The sequence below is a fragment of the Trypanosoma conorhini genome (assembly GCF_003719485.1).
Source record: "Trypanosoma conorhini strain 025E chromosome Unknown Tco_14.4_contig_00570, whole genome shotgun sequence".
Lineage (NCBI taxonomy): Eukaryota > Euglenozoa > Kinetoplastea > Trypanosomatida > Trypanosomatidae > Trypanosoma > Trypanosoma conorhini.
The window spans coordinates 1-12212 of record NW_021704657.1 but is presented as its reverse complement, the minus strand read 5'-3'; the positions used below and the strand labels follow the sequence as shown (position 1 = coordinate 12212).

At 51.4% G+C, this 12212-nt stretch overlaps 4 protein-coding genes across 4 annotated transcripts, besides 10 other annotated features; all 4 read right to left on the bottom strand.

The window, feature by feature from the left end:
• Nucleotides 1–115: 115 nt before the first annotated feature.
• Nucleotides 116–137: a microsatellite.
• Nucleotides 138–764: 627 nt separating this feature from the next.
• Nucleotides 765–795: a microsatellite.
• A 252-nt stretch (nucleotides 796–1047) lies between these two features.
• Nucleotides 1048–1081: a microsatellite.
• An 89-nt stretch (nucleotides 1082–1170) lies between these two features.
• On the bottom strand, nucleotides 1171–3249 carry Tco025E_07412 (putative zinc finger protein family member; the record flags this gene model as incomplete). Its single annotated transcript, XM_029374278.1, has 1 exon — nucleotides 1171–3249. One exon carries the CDS (start codon nucleotides 3247–3249, stop codon nucleotides 1171–1173), a length of 2079 nt encoding a protein of 692 aa, XP_029225624.1.
• Nucleotides 3250–3999: 750 nt separating this feature from the next.
• Nucleotides 4000–4019: a microsatellite.
• Nucleotides 4020–4205: 186 nt separating this feature from the next.
• Nucleotides 4206–4263: a microsatellite.
• Nucleotides 4264–4301: a microsatellite.
• Nucleotides 4302–4322: a microsatellite.
• Nucleotides 4323–4733: 411 nt separating this feature from the next.
• Nucleotides 4734–4754: a microsatellite.
• A 39-nt stretch (nucleotides 4755–4793) lies between these two features.
• Nucleotides 4794–7874, bottom strand: Tco025E_07411 (putative nucleotide-binding protein; the record flags this gene model as incomplete). The annotated part of the gene is made up of 1 exon (XM_029374277.1): nucleotides 4794–7874. One exon carries the CDS (start codon nucleotides 7872–7874, stop codon nucleotides 4794–4796), a length of 3081 nt encoding a protein of 1026 aa, XP_029225623.1.
• A 148-nt stretch (nucleotides 7875–8022) lies between these two features.
• Nucleotides 8023–9870, bottom strand: Tco025E_07410 (putative nucleotide-binding protein; the record flags this gene model as incomplete). The annotated part of the gene is made up of 1 exon (XM_029374276.1): nucleotides 8023–9870. The coding sequence occupies one exon, from the start codon at nucleotides 9868–9870 to the stop codon at nucleotides 8023–8025; it is 1848 nt and encodes a 615-aa protein (XP_029225622.1).
• Nucleotides 9871–10830: 960 nt separating this feature from the next.
• Nucleotides 10831–10907: a microsatellite.
• Nucleotides 10908–10952: 45 nt separating this feature from the next.
• Tco025E_07409 (ADP-ribosylation factor-like protein) lies at nucleotides 10953–11783 on the bottom strand (the record flags this gene model as incomplete). Its single annotated transcript, XM_029374275.1, has 1 exon — nucleotides 10953–11783. The coding sequence occupies one exon, from the start codon at nucleotides 11781–11783 to the stop codon at nucleotides 10953–10955; it is 831 nt and encodes a 276-aa protein (XP_029225621.1).
• A 387-nt stretch (nucleotides 11784–12170) lies between these two features.
• Nucleotides 12171–12199: a microsatellite.
• Nucleotides 12200–12212: the final 13 nt, after the last annotated feature.

Sequence of the window (12212 nt, the reverse complement as noted above, 5' to 3'; positions counted from 1 at the left end):
CAAAAAAAACATAAACAACACCTAAAAAAAAAACGTTAAACGAAGGAGGAAAAAAAAACCAACATTAGACGCCAATACACATGCGTCAGGCGAGAAAAGCCCCGTAAAGAAATACGTTTGTGTGTGTGTGTGTGTGTATCATTTTTCTTTTATTGCGTGCTTGTGTGAGTGCCTGGCCGTAGTGATCATTTCCCACGTGCGGATCTCCACCTCATTGACGTCCCTCCACCCCACCCAGTTTGTTTTATTCTTCTTGATGGAGATGGCATGCGTGCTTGTGATGCCTGTTGCCCTCCATCCGAGGAACCGGACGTCGTGCGTTCTGAAACAATTCATGAAACAAAAACAAAAAAACATCCCTCCTTCTTTCTTTTTCAGTTTTGTTCGCAGCTACGCAGCAATTGTGCGGGCACACGCCGCTTTACGACGCGCCACCGCGCGTTCCTCCCCAGCAATGAGGGACCCGCGCCCCTCGTCGCAAGGTGAAGCAGAGTCGTCTGCAGCATCCCTCGCGCCTGAACGACCCGCTGTCAAGGCTTGCCTGTCAGCGTGAATGTTGGCGCCGTGTTCGCAGCTTCACGGGCTTTTTGTCCCTCCTCTCCCCCCACCGCGAAGGCGACAGACCCGCACACGCGCACACAAGGACCTCCAGATATGTGCATGCATGTATTAGGGGAGCACAAGAGCTGCACTTCCCCCCTCAGCTCTAGACTTAGATAAGACACGAGCAGGTGGCCTTCAAATGTCGATGCCCCCCCCCCTTCCACACACACACACACACACATGCACACACACTCTCTCTCCCTGCGCTCATGGCGACAACTCAGAAAAGTGACTCCCACCGCTTATTCACATACGTAAACGAAACAAGAACGACAAAAATACCAGTAAAACGGAAACCAGCCACTCACGCGTGTGCACCAACACGGCGTCCTCCTCATGTCCCCACACCGCATCCTTTGTTGCCTCGTAACACATGATGGAAGGCCTACGGTGTACCCGCAAGTGGCGACTCGAAAAAATGCCCCCGGCACTGAAAGGACAAGCAAAATAATAATAAAAACAGAACAAAAACAAAAACTGTCGTTCTCTTCCTCTACCCTACTCAACATCCCAATTCCTACATGTATGACTGAAGAAATGCTGCACTTTATGCTTTCTTTCTTCATTTCAAGGAGTCCCAAAGAACACATTGTCCTCAGCGTTTGCGTGGAAGTTATCCAATTTCACCTTCTGAAGCTCCTCCACCGTCTTAGCACAGACGCTGCCTGAAGCATTCCAGTGTTGGTTGGGAGAGTAGCTGTGAAGGCTGCCGTCAAGGTCATGATACACTGAGAACGGTGCAGACCGAGTATCGGATGCTCCAGGAGATGGATCGGTCCTTGTGCGCGTTCCCCATCCAAGGGCACCAAGGGATCCACTGGCGTCTGCCCCCACACAACCAGTTGGAATGGTAGTACAGCTATTTCCTGCACTTCGCACAGGCTGCACCCATCCAAACGTGGGTGAGGCGGTGCAGCTTGAACTACCCCCAAGGGTGTAAGGGTTATTCGTGTGTCGGTGACTTCGGCTGGCATGGCTTATATTACTATGGCTCGCTTGAAGAGAGGACTGCGACCTCTCATCTCCGTCCGCCACCGGCGCAAACTCCCATAGAGGCAAATTGCCTCCGGCGGAGTTGCTCGTACGAGAACGCGAGTTACTACTGCTTGTACCATTTGAGGAGATATGCTTACATACATTCTCCTGCTGCTGCTGGTGTGGACGCGCAACGACAGAGGTGTCTGGCAAGACCACAGGAGGAAAAAAAATTTCCTGCTCCATGGAAACTGGGTCAGCCATAAGGACATGCCTTGTTTGACACAAAACAGATGAATTGTTTACGTTGTCGTCCCTCATCACGCTGCGAGCGTCGGAGATCACTTTGTCCTTTATCACCATACTGCTCTCCGCAGGCGTTCTTTCGGTGGCCGCCGGCGGTGGCAGCGGCGTTGTTGGTGATGGAACGAACGGTTGAGCCTTCGGATTCAACTCCCTCGCTGGATCAGATGAATCATTTTCACCGACGACGCCGTTCTCGCAACGCGAAGAGAGTGATCTTAGCAGGGACGCCATCTGCTCCCAAATTTCTCTCCGCTTTTCTTCAGTGAGTTGCTCACCACTATATGCCCAGCGCCGATGCAGCTGCAAATACTCTGGATCCACGTGTATTTGATTGCAGCATGAACCCGCAGTACAGCGGCCGCGCTGAAAAAGCATACACACACTCGGCGCCTTCTTCGCAGATCCCTGGAATAAGCCACGTGAGAAACCCGATATAGAAGCTTTCGGTAGGTTTAACGTAGACTTCAGTTGAGGGTCATGGACCGAAAACAGGTGATCCGGGGGGAGCCCATTGAAGCGTCTTTCAAGCGCATTCGACCATGCCCCAAACTCGCGCTTTTTAGACTGCATCCATCCTTGCTCAATATGTACCTGATTACACCATCTTTCCCACTTGCACTGGGAGGGATCCTCGGAGAATAATCCACATGCCGTCGGCACCTGCGACGCCATCATGGAAAATTGATTTTGGTGCCCACTCCGCACCCTTCGTACCCGCAAACTGGGGTCTACATACAATCCTTTTGTGAAACGAAGTGCAGATATGGGCACTTCAACCACCTCTTTTAGGTCAGCACAAAATACCCGAAAAGCCTTCCTTGGATCCCGCAACAGTGTCTGCTGAAACTCACGTTCCTTTTCTTGAAGCCATGAAAGCATTTCATGTGGGTTCTTCATTAAGTACTCGGGGTGATGACGAGCATCTTTGCCGTTTTCAGCAATGATGCCGTGAACCTCGTGAAAGGCCGGACGCACGCACACACGTTTGCAATTATCAGCCCCCGAAGCTGGAGGTTGTGCGCCCAAAAAGATCTGGCATCCTGCGGAAGGGGAAACAAGAGCCCCATGAACGGGCACATGGGGCTTCCAATGACTATCGGTAACCTCAAATTGTCCTTCGGTTTCCTCCTCCTCCTCTCGTGGCACAGACGGAGGTGCGCCAAAGCCGTTGAGAGAAAGGCAATAAGGGCGTTGGTAAAGGGCCGCAGTGCTTGCCGCGAGCGAGGACATGTTAGCGTAGATCGAGGCAGCCATGTTTGACTTTGGATAAATCCCGTACACCGTCACAAGCGGAGATGCGGCCCCCGTAGGATTGCCACCCACACCAGGCGGAAAAGCCTGGTGAAAAAAATCGGGGCCAAACATATAGGTATATATCGGGTTACCTATTTGTGTTTGCTTTCCCCTTCACTCCTTCGCTCGTCCGAAATTCCCACAAGGACCTTTGCGCTGGCCGTAAAGGTAAACTTCACCCGCGTCTTGGTTTGCCTGTATCGGGTGCTCCTCCAGGAATGAAGGTGTGATGCAATCTCACTCCCGCCGGTCACTCCCCTCTGCCGATGTATCCGCTCTTTCTTTTGATGTATTTATTAGGGCCTTCTTCTTAGGTAGGCTTCCCCGCCTTGCTCCCCTACGTTGGGTAAAGGGAGGCATAAAAGTAAAAAGACAAGAAGAACAACAGCAAACAAAAGCATCAAGTTTTACGACCATCAGTTAGTTTGAGTGCCTCGATTCCCTCATCCTCCTCATCCGCCATTGCGTCTTCTCAGCCCCAGCCCGCCGCTTCTTCCCCTCACGCCTACCGGCATCCTTCTGCGTTTGGCACGCCACCTTTCTGCCGCCTCCCAGGTGGTTTCTTTTTTTTTTCTTTCATTTTATGCCTTGTTGTTTCAACCACCCCATGGGTAGGGCAGGTGATGCAAGAAGAAGAGTGCGAGGCCAGAAAAGGATTAGCGTCAAAAGAGGAGGAGGTCAGGGGCACATAGCGCAGCAGACGGGGGCAGAGATGAGGTACAGGGATGGGCACACGTATTTGCGCAATATTGCATTATGCACGGAAGAAAAGGACAGGGGCTGAAATGAAGATACCAACAGAGAGAATACCCGGCATTCACAAATAATAATAATAATAATAAATTTCCGTCATTTTTTACATTTCAAGCGGCACATCTTCCATTTACGTACTCCCTCTCTCTTTCGCTCCTTTGTTTTGCCCATTGGTTTCATTTTCCTCCGTTCACTTTCATTCTCCTAGTGACCTCCGTGTCGTTGTAATTTACACACTCACAGCACGCAGAAACGCAAGAGTCCGGGGGAAGGGGACACACACACACACACGTACAGAAACATATATGCAGACAGATATACAGAAATACAGAAATATATATATATATATATATATATATATATATATATATGAATACATATATGAATAGATATAAGGAGAGGCCAAGCTTCGCATTAACAGAAAAAGAAAAAAGAGAAAACGTCACTGTTAAACAGAGGCATGCCGCATCGACTATAACACATAAATAGGTAAATAACTACCTGCAGCAATGCTTCCCAGAGTTCTGCTTGCCCTTGCTTTCCTTCTTGGCTCGATGTAGCTCTCACCGACACTTCTGCAACTGTTGCCATGTGTACCGTGGCTTCCCAGGGGGAGTCCAACTTTTCCACGTTTCCGTCCTTCCTCCTTTTTCCTTCTTCGTCTCTTCGCCCAAGCGCCGGCATCCTCTACCAGCCATTTGATGTTCTCTCTCCCCCGCTGCTACCTGCTTCCTCGCCTCTGCGCACCGCCAGACGTTTCCAACCCACCAGTGCATCGTCGTCGGAAGTGGCAGACGAACATGCACACGCACACACACACACACTAGCACGCTGCCATCAGGGCGAGATGAAGGCATAGTTGTCTATTCGCCGCCCAGGCCTACGGGGCGCGCCGCGCCCGATGCGAAGAGAGAGAGGGTGATGGTCGGCGCATCCGCGCTAACACTAATACTTCGCGAACGCTCCCTCTTCTCAACTCCGCGCGGGTGGTGTTCGTCGCTCGGTGAGTCTGTAAGCAAAAAGCTCCGAACCGAAATGGTCTCTGGGGCAGCCGAGCCGAGTGTCGAGAAAGGCACGAGCGCCGAACCAATGTCTGTGTACTCACCCCCAGGAGTCGTGGAACTGCCCGCAACTGTCAAGCGCAGCGAACGGCCATAAATTGACCGCAGGTCAACGACTACCTGGGCCTCCTCCAGCGACCAGGCCACGCTACTGGACTTGTCGTACTCCTTCTTAACCTCCAACAACACGTGCTGAAGACATGACATAGTGGCCTTGATGAACCTAATTGGCGTCTCCGTCTGGAGAGCGCTACAGCAGGAGAGATGCACGCGGACGCGCGTGACAGAAAGCTCTGGGGAGTCGCCTGGGGTTTGAAAGAGACGGTTATCCAGCAAACTTCCACCGTAGCTATTCCCAATCAAAAGTAAATCCGAAGAGCCATCGGAAACAACTTCGCCGTTCCTTCGTCCAAAGCGAGTTTTTACCGTGATAGTGCCCAGATTTTGACGCCGTCCAAACTCCTGATCCTTGTGCGGTTGGAGCAGAAAATGGTGCGTGCCTGTTCGGCAAAGTTCCTCAACTGAGACGCGTGCGACACCAAGCACATCACACAACTCGATGTTTGTATCCCACACCTCTAGAGTGACATAATTTAAGAGCTCTGGCAAAACAGGCAGAATAAACGTGGCCTTCGGATACGGCCACCGTGGAGCTGTGCTTCCGGAAATCAATGGTGCCACCACCACGCGCCTTCGTCCTACGCGTGCGGTTACGAGGGGATCAATCTGAAAGTCGTCAAAGCCCGTACCCTGAAGGTTGTCACACCCACTAACATGAATCGATAACAAGAAGCCTTCCTCGTTGCCGTCAATGGGCAAAGAATCTCTGCTCGCGTGCAGTGGCCGGGGAACATCCTGAACAGGAAAGGTGTGAGCCACTAAATTCAACGCCCCACAGTTCCCCACAGGAAGCTGCATGCGGCTACGCCGTGCTCCATTTGTAGACACCGCCATCTCTGCTGTTCCAATTTTGTTGGACTCATTGTTGTCGTACACCTCAAACCGATAGATGGCAGTAGCCCCTTCAAGCTTTGGACACATGATAAAACACGATGCCTCCTCCTCGGTCCATTTTGCGTTGTAGGTGCCAAGATTGAGTGCGGTGCGCAGTATAACTTCACCATTTAACCCGCGTACAATAACAAATGGGTCAGGAGTGAAATCGCCCGAAGTCAGCGCCAAATTCAAGCTTTCCACGTGCAATATGAGAACCTTGGCTGGCCGATTCAAGGCGCGCTCCTCCACAGAGGCCGCCTTCAGACCAAGAATGGAGACTGTGATATCTCCATAAACTTCGCCTGGGTCTCCCTGTGCCCGAACCAAGTGAAAGACATAAATGCCTGTTCCACCAAAGGCCAGGGTATCAACGGGGGTGTCGTACGACGCCAAGAACGCATCACGGTGATACAAGTCAAAGCTAACAGCGCCATCGCTTTTAACGACACAGAAACTACTTTGCCCTGGCCAAGAGGGTGTGCGAGTCTTAGGTGTGACTCTTGGAGTACGCAGAATTTCTTTGCTTTTTCCATCGCTTTCCACGGAGACACTGACAACCGCCTCAATACGATGCTTTAAACCTTGAACTCCCAATACCTGCAGGTATACCGTACTAACATCCTCTGAAGATTCCTCATCTTCTTCGTCACCAAGGCGCTTCTTCAAACTACTGTTCTTGGAGGCTGTCACAGCCATAATGCAAACCTCAATTTGCGCCCCAACATCGGTGCTTGATTCAGATAAGCCAAGCTCCTCAGCATGCATAGGTATGCATACCTTGCCCACACCTCCATTCTCTCGAAGGCTGCCCGTAGGCAATGTGGCGGAATACGCAATCTTTCCCTCATCCTCGGCATCACATATTGTGAAATGAACCTCCAAGTCTGCATGGACAAAGTTGATACATGAGGCAACTTCAATAGGCCACACAGGTTCTTCACGGTCTTCCATAACCGGAGTACGCATAAGCACACCAGCGTTGGTGAATACTTTTACAATGGGGGATTTCATGGACTCATCAATCTCGATACCCTCACAACGCCGTACATGCATCAATAGTAAAACTAGTCCTTCAATCTTTTTTGCCGGCTTGCTCGGTTCCTCCTCAAACCATTGTTCCTCTGTTTGCGATGGTAAACAAACGCGGACCATTTCCTGGAAGTAACTTTGATCATCCAGCTTAACGTACCGATCTAATGCCGACTGAAACATGCTAGCCGTGATCTTCGCCTTCTGCGAAAGGTCAATGCTATTGGACTTTGTCCAGCTGTTACCATTACTCGGCGCAACTGTGCTCATACTCTCTGAAATTTGGGACAAAGTGAGGGTGCCCAGAACACTGGTTCGGCTAACTGAGCTGACGCTACGACTCAATCGCTGATTGCAACCAGCAGAGGCAGCACGTAGCGGCGTACGCCTCAGGGAGAAGCCTGAAGTTGGCCTTGCCGGTCGCAAACTTTGCGGGGCTCCACTCGTGGGACGGGACTTGGCCAAGACACCGCTCGTTTCCTCCGAGGTACGCGGTGTAGTAACCTGCCAGGGGACAGGGCGTGAGAACTCCGGCGTATGACTTCGTCGACGCGTCGCTGTAGCGGCGAAGTCTAGACCTGTGCGTGGGCTGACGATCGAGGGAACCTCAGCAGCTGGTACCGGGGTTCCATCACTGTAGGCGGTGACACCATCAAGGGTGTAGACCACAGGGGAGGGCACAACGTATTGAGGCAGCGTGAGATCGTTGGCGGTGGAGGTGTCTGAAGATAATTCCTCCATGGGGTCCGCCTCATCGTCGAAGATGAGCGTGATCCTGCTGCGGTTAATTTGTCGAAGCAGCGTCGGTTGACGCTCGGTGGGCATCAGAAACACCTGCTCCACCAGCATCTGCTGCATATCATCAATATGAACGGAGAAGTCAGAATCTACGGCACTGGAGCTCTTCGTTTCAGCGACAGATAAAAGTCCTCCCACGCGCCAACCGAGTTCATTCTCAATGTTCTGTTCGACAGATCGTCGCTCACTCCGCTTCACCTGTTCAGCGTCATCGTCTTCTTCGAAGGGCGAAGACGGATTTGTCCTTCATTGCGTACTCTTTCCAGTCAAAACTCGTGTAAATCCCTTCAGCCTGCGCAAGCAGTGACACAGGCAACTCATCCAAACCCCGTGGATCATGTGAGTAGGAAAGCGTGGCCCGCTTTGTGCGTGGGGCAGCGTCACCGCCGTTTTCGGCCTTCGGTGAAGGAGGTGTGGAGTCCGCAAGCTCCTCAAGAACACTGATTTCTCCATGCTGTGCCCTGTACAACTCAATACCCTGCCGGCAAATATCCACCGCCTGGGAATCGGCGTTGATACTGGAAAGAGCACGCAAAATCTCATCCACGGAAAGGGACCATCCATCGACGGAGGTGCAGGTCAGCACATCCGTCGGCCAACGATGAGGGTGAAGGCACAGCTCGCCGACAAAGTCGGCCGTTGATCGTACACTGCGATCCCCCGTTCCCGTCTCCACCATCAAACTTCCACGCCCAATGAGAAAGAGATGACCACAGACTGTACCCTTGGCAAACAAGGTCTGGTTCGGTGGAAGGACATGCGCTTTGGCCTCCATTGCAAGGGCAATGCGCACCCTCTCCGTACTTTGACTGAGACAAGGAACTCCGGCAAGTAAACCGGCAAGTCCCATGACATCTCGCTGCTTCCCATCCTCAAGCCACTTCTCACGCCGTTCCAGCGCTGCTTGGATCATAGCTTCATACAACATTGGTCGCTTTCGCAGATACCTCATTAAATGCCTTCTATGTAGGGAGTAAACCTCACACATTGTCGAGGCAACAGCGCGACACGAGCGAGGCTCGTCAAATAAAATGCTCACTTCACCAAAGGAGGAACCCGAGTCGAACTCGAGCAATGGCTGGTTCTTTACTACTACTTTTATAACCCCACGTCGAATAATGTGCATGTACGGATCACGATCTCCCTCGCAGAACAGGGTGTCACCTATGCAGAACGCCTTCACTGTCATTAACCGCGCAAGACGTATTCTGTCCCTGGATCCGAAGAGTGACCACATCCAGCTGCGACGCAGGACCAACGATGTGGGGAAGTAGGTCTCCCTCATAATCCTTTCACACATGGGTGTGATAGCGAATTTCAGGCAATCCAGCACACTTCCTCCAAAGTGCTGTAAAACGTAGCTATTGATTACATCCCACACCCATCGAGAGGGCAACACGGCCACATCTGCGTAACCACGTGCTGCTATAAGCGAATTCGAGACATCCCTACAAAGAACAACTTGATCGCAAAGGACTGCTTGGGCGGAGTGTCGGCAGTCATAGGGTCGTCCAGTCAAGGAGGTTGGCGACCCCAGACATGCCGTTCTTTCGTTCAATTCCCCATACAAGAGTACCACAATCCCAGTAGACACGTACCATTCATTCATGTACACAATGATTTCCTTTGGTTCCAAGTAAAAGTACTCCGCTTCCTCCGCAAACAGCCTAAGAATTTCCTCCGGCCAATTCGCTATAGTTGAATCCGAGGTCCGAATAGCGTCAATAATAGAGTCTGCTGTATACACTCGCATCACGTTTTCTCCAGGCCAGCGTTTTATTTTCCGCATTCGCAATACTATTCGAAGAATCACGGGGCAGAGAAGCTTCCTCAAGACCTCCATGGCCTCTTCGACCTCAGGAGCGCTAAAATCTACTGGTTTGGATGTGCGACTCAGAGAATGGAAACTCTCCCGCCCTCTCCCGTAAGAGCTCGGGTAGGTTGCCTCAAAGGCGCTGCGTACACCAGAGCTAACAGGCCGCGAGGAGTTCGACGAGCCTTGGCCCTGCTCCTGCACTCCATTCAACCGAGGAGACGCTGACGGTAACGATGTCATGGGGCATACAAAGGGACGGGAAAAGTAAAACTAATATATGAGGGAATTTACTCCGGATATAAGACGCGTCACAATAAAATACAGACACACAGACACGCTACTGATTTGGTCTAAGGTTTTGCCTGTGCGCGTGATTGTGTGCGCAATAGTCCTGTGTGCCACCGAAACCAAAAACGAACAGTCAACTAGTTGCAGCGCTTGAGATGCGTGCAGATGGAGGTCAAGACGAATCCCTCCCCCCAAATAAAGAAGAAGAAAAAAAAAATTACGCACACGTTCTCAAGAAGAAACTACGAAGAAGAATGAACAGAAAAGCGATCGGAATACAAAGATTTTTTTTTTATCTCTCTTTCTCTGTGTGAGCGTGTGTTGGTTTGTTGTTCGCTCTTTTTTTGTTATTATTATTATCGCCCGTTTGTGTTTTTTGATGCTCTGGCTATCTGTGCCCTGCAGGGCGCCGTGTATTGTACTCTACGTTGGGGGGAGGGGGGGAGGGAAGGGGGAGCCGGGGGTTCCTCTTTTGTGCCGACTCAGCCCTTCGCAAAGAAGAAGAGAAGCCAAGAAAAGGGGGGGGGGATGAAAGCGAATGCGTGCAGGAGACAACTGAACCGGCAAGAGGGAGGCCCATAAACCAAGTGAAGTGGAGAGACGCGGCGGGAGTAGACAAAACCCGCAGGCTGAGGAGAGAAAAATAAAAAACGGGCAGCGAAAAAACTTTTACGCGATGGAGTTCCCGGCGTGGTTTCGCCCTCCCACGCCAGAATGGCAGGGTGCTGCACTACAGGACCCAACTCACCTCGTTTTTTTTTTTTTTTGCCTATTTCTCTCGTTCAGGACGCAGGCGTGTGAGTGCGTTCTCAGCGATCTGCCGCGCAGAGCCCCACGATGACAAGTGGGCTCTGACGAAGACAACGACGAGGGGGAAGGGGTCAAGCGAACGCAACCAAACACGGAGCGATAAAAAACAACAGCAGCAACAAGCAAAGGAACAAAAAGAAAAGAAAGAGCGAGGAAAACAACAGCAAACAAAGAAAAGAGGGTCAAACACCCCCATCGACAGAGTCCTCGTATCCATCCCTTTGCTATGAAGCAGTCTTGATTGCCGCAAGCCGCTCTGCCGCCTTTTTCTTGTTTTCCCCCTTCACTGCCTCAGTGTCGTGCACGACACGTGCCTCCAGCGTGTCATAACACTTCTCTACCATCGCAAGCAGCCACTCCACCCCCTCCTCGAGGTCGGGGTCCTCTTTAATGCTGCAGGAGGCCACCACGCGATGCGCCGTGCCTTGTTCCAAGAGGTCTTCCAAATAACCATCCGGAACGACGCTAGTGCCTCTGGCATTCTTTAGATCCTTTTTGTTGGCGAGCACCAGCAACGGTTTGCCCTTGACGTACGGGTGCTGTGCGACATCTCGAAGGACCCTGAGAGACTCCTCCACTACGGCCTCATCCGCGGCGGAGTCTATAACGAACATGAGCCCATGGCAATCATGGAAGTAATGGACCCAAATGCCACGGAAGTTGGCGGCACCGCCCAGATCAAATACACAGATATCATACGTATCAGTCTGAAACTTTGTCGGCGTGAAGCCAACTGTCGGGGTGGTGTTCACATCAATTTTGCCTCCCAGGGCCGAGATGAGGGTCGTCTTTCCGGCATTGTCAATGCCAAATGTCCCAAGCGTAATCTTCCTCAGTGGCTGCGCCGCGCCGTTTATGGGTGGTGCAAGAACTGTAGGATCGTGCGAGTGTTTGTGCTTCTCCGAGTCCTCCACCTTTGAGAGCATCTCTCGCAGGTACTCAAAGGGATTCTCGGGGCGGTCCACCAGTAGCCGTGTCGCTAGCAGCTCAAAGAGATGATGCACATTGTGCTTCTTGCAGTATGCAACGCGTTTTTCTTCCTCAGGGGAGGCCATCGGATGGTTTTTGTGACCACACGTTGTAACGCGGTCACGGCGCCTCCAGAATCTGGTCTATCTATTCCTCCTTCCCTGCGAGCCACAGCAGCGGGGGAAGCGGCACAAGCCGTTTTCAACAAAAGACAGCGATTCATGTGAAAGACAGTGGCATGTCAGCAACGTGCAGTCACGCATTTAACCAAAATAAAAAAAACGCCAAAAAAAAGCTGAATGGAAGAAACATAAACAGACAGACTTCCAAGACCAGAAAAAGACAATCAGACACTCACATGTATAGATACAGCAACCCGGAAACATGTATATTATTTTTTTTAAAGAAAAAAAATAATACTACACACCCCTCGACGTTCCGTGTTTCCACATTATCTTGCGTACACGGTATTGTCTCTCTCTCTCTCTCTCTCTCTCTCTCTATATATGTGTGTG